Source organism: Mustela nivalis (genome assembly GCF_964662115.1).
Source record: "Mustela nivalis genome assembly, chromosome: 15".
NCBI lineage: Eukaryota > Metazoa > Chordata > Mammalia > Carnivora > Mustelidae > Mustela > Mustela nivalis.
In genome coordinates, this window is record NC_139034.1 from 2,975,194 (window position 1) to 2,987,529 (window position 12,336).

The following is a 12,336-nucleotide window of genomic DNA, read 5'->3' on the forward strand; positions in this document are numbered from 1 at the left end:
AAAATAAAATAAAATAATAAAAAATAAAAAGTCCATTAGCAGGCACCTGGGTGGCTCAGTTGGTTAAGGATCGAGTCCCACATTGGGCTGCCTGCTCTGCAGAGAGCCTGCTTTTCTCTCTCCCTCTGCCTGCTGCTCTGCCTACTTGTGTTCTTTTTCTCTATGTCAAATAAATAAATAAAATCTTTACAAAAAATTTTTTAGAAGTCCATTAGCTAGTTTTCTCTTCCCATTGTTTGGTTATATAAGCAAGAGGTATTTATAGGCCTACATGTTAAATTGTAGCAAATGGTATATCCAGTGATGAATAAGGATGGTTTGTGCCTTCAAGGAGCTTAGAGTATGTAGTAGAGATGGTCAAGCTTACCTTTCAGTGTGATAAGGACTCTGTTAAGTGTAGTCACAGTATTGTGGGATTGTTAGAGGGTTTACCACTGGAGATTTCACCTAAACTGAATTCTCTAGTACAACTGGGAGTGAAAGCCTATACACAGGGAAAATGTAATGTGTTTAGGCATTGTTAGTACAGTTAGTACAGTCTCACAGCTGGTAGACAGGAAAAAAGGTAATAGTGGCAGGTAAGACAAGAGGTCAAACTGGAGAGAAATGCACAGACCAGATAATTACAGAACCTTGATCACTAAGAAGGAAAAGTACTTTTCAAACACTTCTGTGTGTTTGAACTTTATCACTTCAGGAAGGAGGATTAGCAGCTATTGACTGATTTTAAGCAGAGGACTGGGAGGAGATTTGGGTTTTAGAAATCTCTCTCTGACTGCAAGTCTTAAAAATAAAGTGTTGGGCTGTAAGTGAGTACTGTAGGCTATTGAAGTAATAGTTACTTGGTGATAGAAAAATGGGTAGATTATGAAACATTATGGAAGTGACTATTACAAGACCTTGCTACTGATTGTAGGTAAGGAAGAGGAGGGGTCAAGATTGACTTTCAGAACTAATAACTATAACCACCTAATATCTGGGGATACTGTTCCTGGAGAACAAGAACAGTAGAGTGGGGAGCAGGTCTGGGGGAGGAAATGGGTGTGATGGCTTTGGACATTTACTTGAGGTGTTTTTGGTATGTTAAAGCAGAGGCATGTTAAAGCAAAGGGGGATAACTTCAATTGGCAAACAACTGTGCAGTGGCCAGAGGACTGTCAGTCACACACTGTAGTGGTTTATTTGCATAGTAGCGGAAGCACATGATAAAGAGTGGGAAGCAGATACAGCAGTAGCTAAGGAAATGGATGAGGCTGCACAAGGGGTAAGAAAAGTCCAGGCATGTATACTCACTTCCGAATGGTGCCACTTTTGTGCTCAGCAAAGGCAAATCCAGGTTTCATGGGCGAGCCTAAAGAGCCCCCCTTAAAGAAAAGGAATACAGAGTTTTAACTATAGAACTAAATAAGCAAAAGTAATATTTACATAGACTGATAAAAGAAATCCCAACAAATAACAGATTTTCAAAAGTTGACAAATACTACAAACGTTACAAAATTCAGAGTTATCACAAAATACTTTATTACACTTTTTATCTATATATAAACCACCATTTGAAATGCCAGATTTTGTGAAAAATTATGAATAATTCCTGTATTCTTTTTTTCTGTTTTTTTTTATTCTTTGTGAGTATAAAATGTCAATGGGAAATGATGAAATTATAAGCAAACTTGGTATTTTAAACTGTTTTTAAAATAGAAAATTTGGCTTTTGGGGGATTTAGTCTTACATTGGTAGTATTTAACCCCTTTAAATAAAAGACTTAAACTGCTGTTAATATCAAAACTGGGAAGCAATGAATAATAGCTAAAATTTGTTCATCACTAGATCTAAACAAATACAAATATAAATATTTTCTTAGCTGCTCTTTTTGCTAATGGGTTTTGTTATTTTCTAGATATACCCTCAAGGATAATTGCAAAAAGCATATTGAAGTATGGGATCCTTCTCCAGAAGAAATTATTTCAAATGAAGTAAACAGCTTAAATCCCGTGTCTGTAAGATCTCTACCTAATGAGAATCTCCAATCACTTTATAATAAGGAACTGCCTGTACATATCTGTAATGTGATATCTCCTGAGAAGATTTATGTTCAGTGGTTATTAACAGAAAACTTACTTAATAGGTATATAAGGAAAACATATTACCTATGGGATTTTCCCTATATTTTGTTTCAAAGATCTAGAAATCATAAAGGTGGACTTTTAAAAACAAAATTATTTCAGCTAAAGTTATTTTAAAACTAGTTAAACGTATACAAGTAGTATCTTTACTAGTTATTTTCACTGTATTAGAATTAGTCATTCTACAAATACCTAATTGGGCATAACCAGTATTTTAGGTGTGGGGAATATGGTGGTAAAAATATTTACATGTCTTTGCTGTCTTGGAGCTTAAATTCTGGTAGAGGGAGAGACAGTGGACAAATAAAATAGTTAATGTAACAGATGATGATAAAGACAATAGAGAAAAAGCAGTTGGGAAGGAAGGCAATTTTGGATAATCAGGAAGGACCTCAAGAAGACAGTTGCCATTGTAATGGATCCTGAATAAAGGGAGTAAGTAAACCATGAGGCTATCTGGGGGGAAATAATCTCAGGCAGAGGGAAGAGCTAGTTCAGAGATCCTGCAGTGGAAATATACTTGGGTATTCAAGGAAGAACAAAATATCCAGTTTGGGCAAAGAGGGATAATAGAAGATATGTAGTTGGAGCATTATATTATTGTAAGAAATATTATAGCATTATATGTTGTAAGAAAAGTTTTAAAAGTTAAATTTTTTTTCTTTATATAGTTTAGAAGAAAAGATGATAGCTGCTTATGAAAACTCAAAGTGGGAACCTATTAAATGGGAAAACGATATGCACTGTGCTGTTAGGATCCCTGATAAAAATCAGTGGCGAAGAGGCCAGATCATCAGAATGGTTACAGACACACTGGTAGAGGTAATTGAAGAGTTAAAAATAGTAACTGAAGGTGAATGCATTCAATATTTTTATCCTGAAATTTTTTAGTCTCATTTTTATTATGTTATTCAGTGGCAAAATATATTTTGAAATATTGTCTTTCCACAGACTAAAAGTTATTGCTTTCATAGGTCTTGCTGTATGATGTGGGTGTTGAACTAGTCGTGAATATTACGTGTTTACGAGAACTTCAAGAAAACCTAAGGACAATGGGAAGATTATCTTTAGAATGTTCTCTTGTTGACATAAGGTAGTTACTCACTGAATAAATTTTCTCACTATTGAATAATTGTATATCTTTTTGGTTTTGGATGGGTTCTTGTCAGTTTTCATATTACTAACATTCTGAAATTTCATAAATCTAGTTAATTTTGAGGTTTTAAGAAAAGGGAAAGAAAAATTTGGAGCACATAAATTTTAGTGGTACTAAGGAATGGAGATAGGTCAGTATGATTGGTATCTAAATAGAATTCAAAGTGTTAAATATTAAAAAACTTGGGGGACATAGGCAGATAGAAATAATGTGTATTTCATAAGCTTAGCATTGCATGGAAAGCCAAAAATATGTAAATTACAAAAAAATGAATTAAGATTCTGGGAAAGTAGGGCACCTGGGTGGCTCAGTTGTTAAGCATCTGCCTTTGGCTCAGGTCATGATCCCAGGGTCCTGGGATCCAGGCCTGCATCAGATCAGGCTCCCTGCTTGGCAGGAAGCCTCCCTCTCACATTCCCCCTGCTTGTGTTCCTTCTCTCACTGTGTCTCTCTCTGTCAAATAAATAAATAAAAATCTTAAAAAAAAAATTCTGGGAAAGTGGCATTAATTAGTTTTTGAGTCTAGTAGAATTCTACCATAAACATAGAGCAACTTGAATAGCAAAACTGAAGACTGCACAGTCTTTACAATAAAAGTGAGCAACTAGGTTTCCCTCTCTAAGCCTCCAGATACAAACAGGTGTGGCATACCATGCCCTTATGTGCCCTTTTGGTTACCAGTATTTGTATGGAAGGAAGGAAGGAAGGCTGACTGAAAGTAGTATTTCCCTGGAGCATGCAAGCCAGTCTGAGAACAGCAACCAAGACTGTTGCTGTTCAACCAAGATGCAAAATGCTCTTCAGAGCTGGATGCTAAAACATAATGTGCCAGAATTTCATGGTACTGGAGCTGTAGCCATATAACCTTTGGAAGTATTCCATGACCTCACACCGAGTAGAAACTCTTAGGAATAGAGCCTGATTTTAGCAATTGCTTTCCTAGGAAAGCAATTGTGATCCACCTCTTCCTTCTAAAAACACAGGAGATTTTTTAAAAAGATTTTATTTATTTATTTGAGAGAGAGAATATGAGAGGAGAGAGGGTCAGAGGGGGAAGCAGACTCCCCACTGAGAAGGGAGCCCTTTGTGGGACTTGATCCTGGGACTCCAGGACATGACTTGAGCTGAAGCCAGTTGGTTAACCAACCGAGCCACCCAGGCACCCAAGCGCAGGAAATTTTATTTCACTTAAAACGTGAGCAAAAGAAAGAATTACAGTCAAATTCTATACAAACTATTAGAAGTAAAAAGAATAAAAAGCCAGATAATAACCCTACAGGCAATAGAACCCCACCAAAAAGGCATGCTCACAAAATAATAAAACTGTAAATTTCAAAATGAGCTTAAAAATTTAGAAAATTATAGACACTGAAGAACAACATAAAACAAAATTATAAAAACTCAGAAATAAGATTGATTACAGAAGAAGTAAATTTGAAATGAGAAATGACAACACTCAAAAAAGAGAAATAAAATTTAAAAATCATATCAGAAATACAGACCAAACTAGAAAAAAGCACAAAAGCAAATACACAATAGATAATGCCTTAAGAGAAATAGAAGATAGAGGGGTACCTGGGTGTTTCAGCTGGTTAAACATCTACCTTCTGCTCAGGTCATGATCCCAAGGTCCTGGGATGGAACCCCAAGCCAGGCTCCCTGCTCAGCAGGAAGCCTGCTTCTCCTTTTCCCTCTGCCTGTCCCTCCCTCTCCTTGTGCGTATGTGCGCTCTCTCTCTCTTTCTTTCTCTCTCTCTGTCTGTCAAATAAAGAAATAGAAAGGAGGACAAAGTTTTAAAATTAAAAAGAACAAAAATCCAAAAGATTTAAAACAAAAGATCTCTAAAATTTTAAAAAGCCTCAACATATGTGTAATAGGAATCTCAAAGAAGAAAATAAAAAGAAATAGAACAAAATAAATACTAAAAACTACGATTCAAGAAAGTGTTCCCAAAATAAAAGATTACTTAGAACTATGTATAAAAGAGCACCCTGCATGTCTTGGAAAATTAATTCAGGAAAGCTGACACTCAGAGATTAGTAAAATTATTAATTTATAAGAAGAAGAAGATCAAACCTTAATGTCAGATGGCATTCCACTGGAAAAACATTTTTTAAATACTAAAAGAAAATGGCAAGGTATGGGTTTTATATTCACACAAACTGACCTTTAGGTATAAAGATTACAGACAAACTAGGAACCACTCCTGAGGAATCTATAAGAGAACAAACTTTATTTAATCAACAGTAAGCGAGAGAGTTTGACATAAGAACTGGTGGTGTTACATTTATTTTTACTTAAAGAACAGAGACTAAAATGGTCATTGTTAGGGAAGCAGCATTGAATGGAAAGTAGATATGGCACAGTTTCAAAAATAATGTAGGGAGATACAAAGTAAAGTATTCATGGAAAGTTGAATAAGTTTGCCTTTTGCCTTATTAACTAGGAGTGAGGATTTCCAATAAGATACTGGGGGAAAGTTGTCAATAGTATTGATTTAACATGGGAACTATGTTAATATTTTATATAAATATTATATATGTTAAATATTTCATAAAATATTTCATATAAACACATATTAGTAAAACCAGTAAGGAAAATGTAATTCTAGTCTCAGAGAAATTTCTTCAAATGACTTTTTTTTTTTTTAAGGGAGGGGTTGGGGAAAGTGGATTGCGGCAGGGAAGAGGGACAGAGAGAGGTTCTCAGGCAGGTTCCACACCCAGCTCAGAGCATGACACACCAACATTTCACAATCCTGAGATCATGACCTAAGTTGAAATTGAGAGTTGGACTCTTAACTGGCTGAGCCAACTAGGAGCCCTTTTTTCAAATGACTTTAAAACATAAAATGCTGTCTGTACATCCCTACCAGAATATATCCTAAGGACAAAAAAAAACCTCCCCTCAAAAAATTAACTGTTTTTTTCATTCTCCCAAAGTTGGTTGTAGTGTTACTGAAACTACTCTGTGTGTATTGTGGGATAAGTCAAAATTACAATTATGCATGTAATATTGAGACCTGGTATGATTGATACATAATAAAGATGTTAAGATTAAGGTTAATTTACCTTTTACTTCTGATTTTGAATCAGAATTATATCTAGAAACTCATTTGATATTTTAATTATCAAAAATACATATCTGAAGGACCTAGTAGCAATGGCCTGTGCTGGTTTGTAAATTGTGGTCTCCAAATCCCATTTCCCAATAAAAGAAATTAGAGCTCTTTGGGACACTGTCTGATTCCAGATCTTGGACAGGAAATTTCATACAGTATGAACCTAGAATATCTTGTCATAGCAAAAAACAAAGCTATAAAAAAATTGAGGTTATGACAAAAAGACTCAGTAGCCTATCTGAATAAACTTCCATTGACCAAATAAGGGACTTTAGCATTAGTAGGATAATTGTAATGCGGTAAAGCAATTGACATATTTTAAATCCCTAAGTTCATAAAGTGACTTTAAAAATCTTAAACAGGATTTTTTTTTCACAGGATTCTAGGGAACTATCTCACTATTCCAAAACAGGTGAATAAGGAAAATGAAAATTTGTCTTGCTTTTCCTATACTATCTGTACCTCAGTATAATCAAATAGTTGGCAAGGGGAAGTTGTTCTTTTTAAGTATTTCAAATAACAAAAGAAGAATGATTTCACTAGAATTGTATCATTTTACAACCCTAATAAGGAGTCTAGGCAATGATTGTCAGTGGCTATTAAGATAACAAAATGAGAATTGGGCATTATGTGCTTCTTGATGGAAAGACACAGCATAGACTATAAATACTATTGCTGAAAAAGTAGAAACCTGAATCTGATCAATACTGTATACCTAACTATGATTTTAAAGGAAACTCAAGGGACAGAGGAACATATTAAACACCATGGGAATGCCATCAGCTAAATCCAGGCATGGAAACTATAGAAAAATGACTCTTATTTCTTTAACAGAAAATCGTAGGGAAAAAATTCAAAATAATGATTTGAAACCTCACAAAAACATAAATGCTATCTGAATGGTTGATATTAAGAAATTTTTTTAGGTGTATTAATGTACTGTGGTTAGGTTTGTTTAAATAGACTTTTATTGAAGCGTAATTGTTATACAATACAATATTCATTTCAGGTGTACCATATAGTGATTTGATATTTATATACATTACAAAATGGTCACCACAATAAGTCATTTGTTATTGGTACCATTTGTTACCATACAAAGTTGTTACAGTCTCTGTCTTATTTATTTTATAACTGGAGAATTATACCTCTTCATCCCCTTCACCTACTTCATACATTTCCCCTCTGGCAGCTACCAGTTTGTATCTGAGTCTGTTTGTTTATCCATTTGTTGTTTAGACTCCACATATAAATGAAATCATATGATGTATGTCTTTCTCTGTCTGACTTATTTTACTTAGCATAGTATCATCTAGGTCTACCCTTGTTGTTACAGGTGGCAAGATCTCATTCTTTTTATGGCTTAGTAATATTCCATAGTGTGTGTATGCCAAATCTTCATCCATTCAGCTGTCAGTGGATATTTGGGTTACTTTCATGTTTTGGATATTGTAAATAATGCTGCAATAAACATAGGGGTGCATATATCTTTTTGAATTAGTGTTTTTGGGATTCTTCAAGTAAATACCTAGTAGTGGAATTATTGCATCTTACGGTAGTTCTATTTTTAATTTATTAAGGAGCCTCCATACTGTTTTCCACAGTAGCTGTGCCAGTTTGCATTCCCACCAACCATGCACAAAAGTTCCTTTTTCTCCACATTCTCACCAACATGCTATTCTTACGGGGGTTTTTATATGTTATTTGTGCATTTATTTTTTAAAAGTTTTTTTTCCAAGTTTTAGGTAGTTAACAGTGTAATATTAGTTTCAGGTGTACAAAATGGTGATTTCAACACCTGGTGCTCATCAAAAGTGCTTGTGTTTTTTATTATAGCCATTCTGACAGGTGTGAAGTGATAGCTCATTGTGCTTTTGATTTACATTTCTCTGATGATTAGTAATGCTGCCCATCTTTTCATGTTTGTTGACCATCTGGATGTCTTCTTTGGAGAAATGTCTTTCATGTCTTCTGCCCACTTTTAACTGGATTATTTGTTTTTTGGATGTTGAGTTTTATACGTTCTTTATGTATTTTGGATGCTAACCCTTTATTAGCTATATCATTTGCAAATACCTTCTCCCATTCAGTAGATTGTCTTTTTGTTTTGCTGGTTGTTTCCTTTGCCACACAAAAGCTTTTCATTTTGATGTAATTCCCAGTAGTTTATTTTTGTTTTTGCTTCTGTTGCCTCACGAGGTGTACCTAGAAAAATGTTGCTATGGCCAATGTCAGAGAAATTACTGCCTGTGTTCTCTTTTAGGATTTTTATGGTTCACATCTCATTTAGTTCATTTTTTCCAAAAAGACCTACAGATGGGCAAACCACAATAGGATATCACCTCACACATGTTACAATAGCTCTTCTCAAATAGACAAGAAATAACAAATGTTGGTGAGGATGTAGGAAAAAGGGAAACCTAGTGCACTGTTGGTTGGAATATAAAGTGGTGCAGTCCCTGTGGAAAACACTACAGAGGTTCCTCAGAAATTTAAAACAAAACCACTATATGGTGCAGCAGTTCCACCTCTAGGTATTTATCAAAAACAAAACAAAACAAAAAACAGAAACACTGGTTCAAAAAGACATATACATCCCTGTGTTCATTTCAGCATTATTTACAATAGCCAAGATGTGAAAGCAAGCTCACTGTCAACCAACAGATCAATGCATAAAGATGTGTGAGGTGATACCCCATTGTACCAGGGTAATTCTGGCCTTGTAGAATGAGTTTGGAAACATTCCTTCCTTTTTAACTTTTAAAATAGTTCAAGGGTAAGTATTACCTTTTCCTTAAATGTTTGGTTTAATTCACCTGTGAGACCATCTGGTCCTGGACTTTTGTTTGTTGGGAGGTTTTTTTTTATCATTATTATGACTATTATTGCTTCACTTTCATTACTACCATTTATCTGGTCTGTTCAGATTATCTGTTTTTCCTGATTATGTCTTAGAAGTTTCTGTGTTTTTAAGAACTTATCCATTTGTCCCATTTGTTGATGTATAATTGTTCATAATAGATCTTCGGAGACTCAGTATGAGTTTTTATTATAATCGGATTTCTCTTTGAAAAATACAAAAGTGACAATTTCCTGCTTCTAGGGGACCTTTTTTCATTGAGAAATCCATGGAAATATAATTTTTTGTACCCTGGTGAACACTGAGTAATGTATGGAATTATTGAATCAATATGTTGTACAATTGAAACTAATATAACATTGTATGTTAATTATACTTTATAAAAATAGAAGAATTTATAGACTCTTAGACTTGGAACTCAAAGATATTAGAGGTATCATGACAGTAGTTCTTTGTATACCACCCCTAATAGATGAACATTCAAAACCTGACTTCAGTGCTGTTAAATTAAGCATCTCTCTCAAAGGAGGTTGTTTCTTTTTTTTTATTAAGATTTTATTTATTTATTTGACAGAGAAAGAGATCATGACTAGGCAGAGAGGCGGGCAGAGGGGGAGGGGGAAGCAGGCTCCCTGCTGAGCAGGGTGCCTGATGTGGGACTCAATCCCTGGACTGCAGGATCATGACCTGAGCTGAAGGCAGTCGCTTAACTAACTGAGCCACCAGGCGCCCAAGGAGGTTGTTTCTTTATGAGGCATGTTCAGCCACTATATTTCCTTACATGACATTAAAATTGATCTCCCCAGTAGGATACCTTGTTCTAATGACCCCTTTCTGTTCTAATTGCTGGTAAACCATTTATTTAATGTCCTTGAAGAACTTATATTAGGAGTTACCATAATCCACCTGTTTGTACAGAACATTTCTCTAATTTTACAGGTACCTCTCCCACTGTTCATGATTACTAATAGTGACTGTGGGACCATATCTACTGATAGAACAATCAGTTGAAAGAATTTATTGCCCTGGAATGGAAATCTCAGGCTGACATACTATAAAAATCTTAACCTAGTTTTCACTTCTACCTGGAATTGTTCAGTCAGAACAATTGAACAGAATTCTATCAGTCCTTTAATTGTATCCAATAATGTAGAGAATGTGTTCCTGTACACACCTTGGATAATAGCTTTTGAACTCCAGTGGAGTACCATTATTTCAAGAGTGTGGTAATAGTTAACCTTTACTACTTCCAGGCCTTGTACTAATTACCTTATTGGCATTACTTTAGTTAATCTTCATAATAAACCTTAAAACTATAGATAAGGTGTTATTTATTGGTAAAGAAATTGAGTCTTCAATAGGTTAAGTAATTATCCAGAGTAATGCATCTATTAACTTTTGAGCTAGGATTATAAACGAGGTCTGAATTGAAAATTGGAGCTCTAGGGGTGCCTGGGTGGCTCAGTGGATTAAGCTGCTGTCTTCGTCTCAGGTCATGATCTCGGTGTCCTGGGATCGAGCCCCGCATCGGGCTCTTTGCTCAGCGGGGAGCCTGCTTCTCTCTCTCTCTCTGCCTGACTCTCTGCCTACTTGTGATCTCTCTCTCTGTCAAATAAATAAATAAAATCTTTAAAAAAGAAAAAAAAATGGAGCTCTAATCACTGTTTTACCGCCTCTCTGAGAAATCTCTCATTTTAGGAAAATATATATAACATACAATTTGTCATTTTTAGTGTATATTTTAGTGGTATTAAATACATTAAGAATATTGTGTAACCTTGGGACGCCTGGGTGGTTCAGTTGGTTAGGCGGCTGCCTTTGGCTCAGATCATGATCCCGGCGTCCTGGGATCGAGTCCCACATTGGGCTCCTTGCTCGGTGGGGAACCTGCTTCTCCCTCTGCCTTTGCCTGCCATTCTGTCTGCCTGTGCTCGCTCTCTCTCCCTCTCTCTCTGATGAATAAATAAAATCTTTAAAAAAAAAAAAAAGAATATTGTGTAACCTTTACCACTATCCATTTCCATTTTCATTTTTCCCAACTGAAACGTACAGTTTTATGAATACAGATCAATGGTATTTTTTAAATGATGTAAGTCGTTTCAGACATTTAGAAAAGTTAGGGACATCTGGGTGGCTCAGTTGGTTAGGTGTCTGCCTTTGGCTCAGGTCGTGATCTCAGGGTCCTGGGATCAAGTCACACATTGGGTTCCCTGCTCAGTGGGGGTCTACTTCTCCCTCTGCCTACTACTCCCCGTGATTGTGCTCTAGCTCTCTCTCTCTGACAAATAAATAAATAAAATCTTTTTAAAAATATATATATATTTTAAAGTTAATATTTATACAACATTAATTCATAACAGATCATAGGAAAATCCTAATATTGACACTGATTTTTATCTGAATACCATCATCATAATAAAAAAAATTTAGGAGTCACTGACAATTTAAGCTTAACTCATAAGAACACAGGGCTTCTTAATAAATAATGTAGCACATTTACTAAATCCTAGTTGGTCAGACTACATGCACGGTTGATTTTGTTAGCTCATTCATATAAACTGTTTACACGTGAGAAGATTGACCAGATTGGTTATTTACTCAATGGGTCAGCCTGCATTTCTGATACTTTTAATCTCTTTAGTGGTATTAGTTCTTATTCTTTGGAGGTGGTTTTGATGGTTAGAAAGTCGTTCAGTTTCAATTCTGTAAACTAAAATAGAATATGAAGCTGAATACTCTGCTTTTCGTTGATCTGTCCATATTTACTTAGCACTTTTACTATGAATATTAAAAAATACATTTTCTATAATTAAGGAGTCTGCTGTTCATAGATGGCAATTCATATTAGATTTAAATTCCAGAAAAAATTGCAAAATGTACAGTGAAATCATTATTGCAAAGGGACTGTTCTTTTTAAATTTATGTTAAATAATTTTGAAGTTCCTCCTGTGGGCCAGGCACTATCCTAGGCATTAGAGATCTGATGGTAGACATAACACATAATACATTATCTCTGCTCTCTGAATTTATAATCTAGTCAGCATGTATAAAATGTATATAATATGTTAAAAAATAC

At 35.1% G+C, this 12,336-nt stretch overlaps 1 protein-coding gene across 1 annotated transcript in view; it reads left to right on the plus strand.

Moving 5' to 3' along the window:
• The window catches only part of RNF17 (ring finger protein 17), a 166,636-nt gene that overhangs the window by 94,129 nt on the left and 60,171 nt on the right, over positions 1-12,336 (plus strand). The window contains exons 20-22 of the mRNA XM_082701632.1: positions 1,898-2,125; positions 2,795-2,945; positions 3,098-3,216. Of these exons, the coding sequence (XP_082557758.1) occupies positions 1,898-2,125; positions 2,795-2,945; positions 3,098-3,216 (498 nt within the window). The remainder of the gene's footprint in view (positions 1-1,897; positions 2,126-2,794; positions 2,946-3,097; positions 3,217-12,336) is intronic.